This window comes from Prionailurus bengalensis, chromosome A1, assembly GCF_016509475.1.
Source record: "Prionailurus bengalensis isolate Pbe53 chromosome A1, Fcat_Pben_1.1_paternal_pri, whole genome shotgun sequence".
Classification (NCBI taxonomy): Eukaryota; Metazoa; Chordata; class Mammalia; order Carnivora; family Felidae; genus Prionailurus; species Prionailurus bengalensis.
Genome location: NC_057343.1, coordinates 89,720,445 through 89,722,998, shown reverse-complemented (window position 1 = coordinate 89,722,998; position 2,554 = coordinate 89,720,445). Strand labels below are relative to the sequence as shown.

The following is a 2,554-nucleotide window of genomic DNA, read 5'->3' as shown; positions in this document are numbered from 1 at the left end:
TCTGAGATATATGCTTTGTGTCTTCTATTCTTTGTAACCGCATTGACCCAGCCCTTCTTCCACACTATCCACACTCAGCATGGACATGATGAACTGAATTGATGTATTAATCTGATTAACTCTGGCAAAAGAATGACTTTTATTTTCAGTATGGCACATTTGTTTCTCTTCCAATCAAACTACAGAGGCTAATCCAAGTTCCCAGGCCCCAGAATCCCCATCTGCAGGTGCTAATGTCAAACTAGCCCTGACCCCCACCACAGGGACACCTCCTGAGGAGTTTTCTGAGAGCCTCAGCCACTTCCTTGTTCCTCAGGCTGTATATGAGTGGATTGAGCATAGGGGTGATCATGGTGTAGAAGGCCGAGACCACCTTGTCCTGCTTGGAGGAGTGGTAGGCCTGGGGTCGCATGTAGGTGATCATAGCAGCCCCATAGAAGAGGGAGACCACTGCCATGTGAGAGGAGCAGGTAGCAAAGGCCTTCTGCCGACCTTCAGCAGAACGCATATGGAGCACAGCCGCCAGGATCTGCAGGTAGGAAGCAGAGATGACAGAGAAGGGCAGGAGCAGCATTAGGATGCAACAGACATAGATCATGGTCTCATAGAGGGAGGTGTCAGCACAGGCCAGCTTCAGTATGGCAGGGACCTCACAGAAGAAGTGATCAACCTCCTGGGAGCCACAGTAGGGGAAGTTCAGGGTGAAGATGGCCTGGATAAGTCCATCCACCAGGCCAAAGAGCCAGGACACTGTCACCATGAGCCAGCAGACACGGCGGCTCATGACCACTGAGTACCTCAGTGGGTTGCTGATGGCTACATAGCGGTCATAGGCCATGAAGGCCAGCAGAAAGCACTCATCCCCCAAGAGAGTGAGGAAGAAGAGGATTTGAAGCCCACAGCCTGTGAAGGAGATGGCGCCATGGCCCAGGAGGAAGTCAGTGGCCATCCGTGGCACAATGGTGGAGATGAGCATGAGATCCATGAGTGACAGCCAGCTGAGGAAGAAGTACATGGGGTTGTGCAGGCGAGAATCGACATTGATGAGGAGGATCATGAGCCCATTTCCAGAGAGGGCCACCAGGAACATGACCATGATGATGGAAAAGAGGAAGAAGTGCAGTGGTGACTGGGTGAAAAGGCCCAGGAGGATGAAGTGGGAGATCAGAGTCTGGTTTCCCACCCAGGCCATTGTTCCTGCAGAGGGACGTGCCAAAGTCTTGCGATCTGGAAGCAGGAGGTGTATGTTTAGTGCCACAATATTGAGACATCAAAACTTTGCCCAATGTGCTGTCCTCTTTAAATGTTACTGGGTTTAGAATAAACTCTTTAAATTTCTGTTTAAAAAGAAAAAGAGTCTCTAACAAAGATACAGGATTTCACTGTGGAAAATAGTATGGAGTTTCCTCAATAGTTAAAAATAGAACAACCATATGATCCAATAATCACATTATTGTGTATTTACCCAAAAATTACATGCACCCGTATGTTTTTAGTATTATTATTTATAATAACTAAATTATGGAAGCAGCCCAAGTATTCATTGATTGATAAATAAAGAAGTGATATATATGAAGTGGTTTATATATAAATATTATTCAACCATAAAAAAGAATGAAATCTTGCCCTTTGAAATGACATTGACGGAGCTAGAGAGTATTATGCTAAGTGAAATAAGTCAGAGAAAGACAAAAACCATATGATTTCACTCATGTGGAAATTCAGAAACAAAACAAATGAATGAAGGAAAAAAAGAGAGACAAATTAAGAAACAGACTCTTAACTATAAAGAACAAACTGATGGTTACCAGAGGGGAGGTGGATGTGGGGATGAGTTAAATAGGTGGTGGGTATTAAGAAGTGCACTTGTCATGATGAGCACTGGGTGATATATAGAAGTATTGAATCATTACATTGTACACCTGAACATAATATAACAATATATGTTAAGTACACTGGAATTAAGATACAATTTTTTAAAAAAGGAAAAACTTTTAAGGAAAGAAGCAAGCTGTTGCTAATGACATTGTTTTAACTCCTAGGACTTTCTTCACATGACTGAGAAGCAAATTTAGAGCTATTTATTGCTGAAGTGATCATTGCTTCTGTCTCTGCTAGGAATTGGCTGTTCTTCAGTCTTTATAGTTGCCTCTCCTACAAAGGCCAGCTTCACTTAAGGATTTGCTTTTACAGGAAAAAGTACTAAAACAACAAGGGCATGTGTCAGCTTTGTGAACTGAGCACTTATGCAAAATTTTGAACCTCAGCTTCCTTATCCCAGATAAGGTTAACAGTATCATATAGAGTGATATTAAAGATTGAAGGTGATAACATAAGCAATGCCTAGTAGTTTAGAAGTGACAAAAGCTGGCATTACTTGACCATTTCTTATGTGCCAGGTCTTACAATGAACACTCTGCCACATCCTCACATTTAATCCGCATAACTGCCCTAGAAGATTCATCATTTATCCTCTTAAGTAGGAAAACTGAGATAGAGAGGGTTTTTATTTTCCAGATGTAAAATCTTAAAGTATTTTCTAAGAAACTTTGTA

At 42.4% G+C, this 2,554-nt stretch overlaps 1 protein-coding gene across 1 annotated transcript; it reads right to left on the bottom strand.

Annotated features, from left to right (window-relative positions):
* Positions 1-241: 241 nt before the first annotated feature.
* LOC122471368 (olfactory receptor 56-like) lies at positions 242-1,192 on the bottom strand. The gene has a single exon (XM_043559910.1). It carries the CDS (start codon positions 1,190-1,192, stop codon positions 242-244), a length of 951 nt encoding a protein of 316 aa, XP_043415845.1.
* Positions 1,193-2,554: the final 1,362 nt, after the last annotated feature.

Bases quoted from the DNA above. Each gene is read 5' to 3' on its own strand.
- LOC122471368 (XM_043559910.1), bottom strand. From the start codon at position 1,192: ATGGCCTGGGTGGGAAACCAGACTCTGATCTCCCACTTCATCCTCCTG.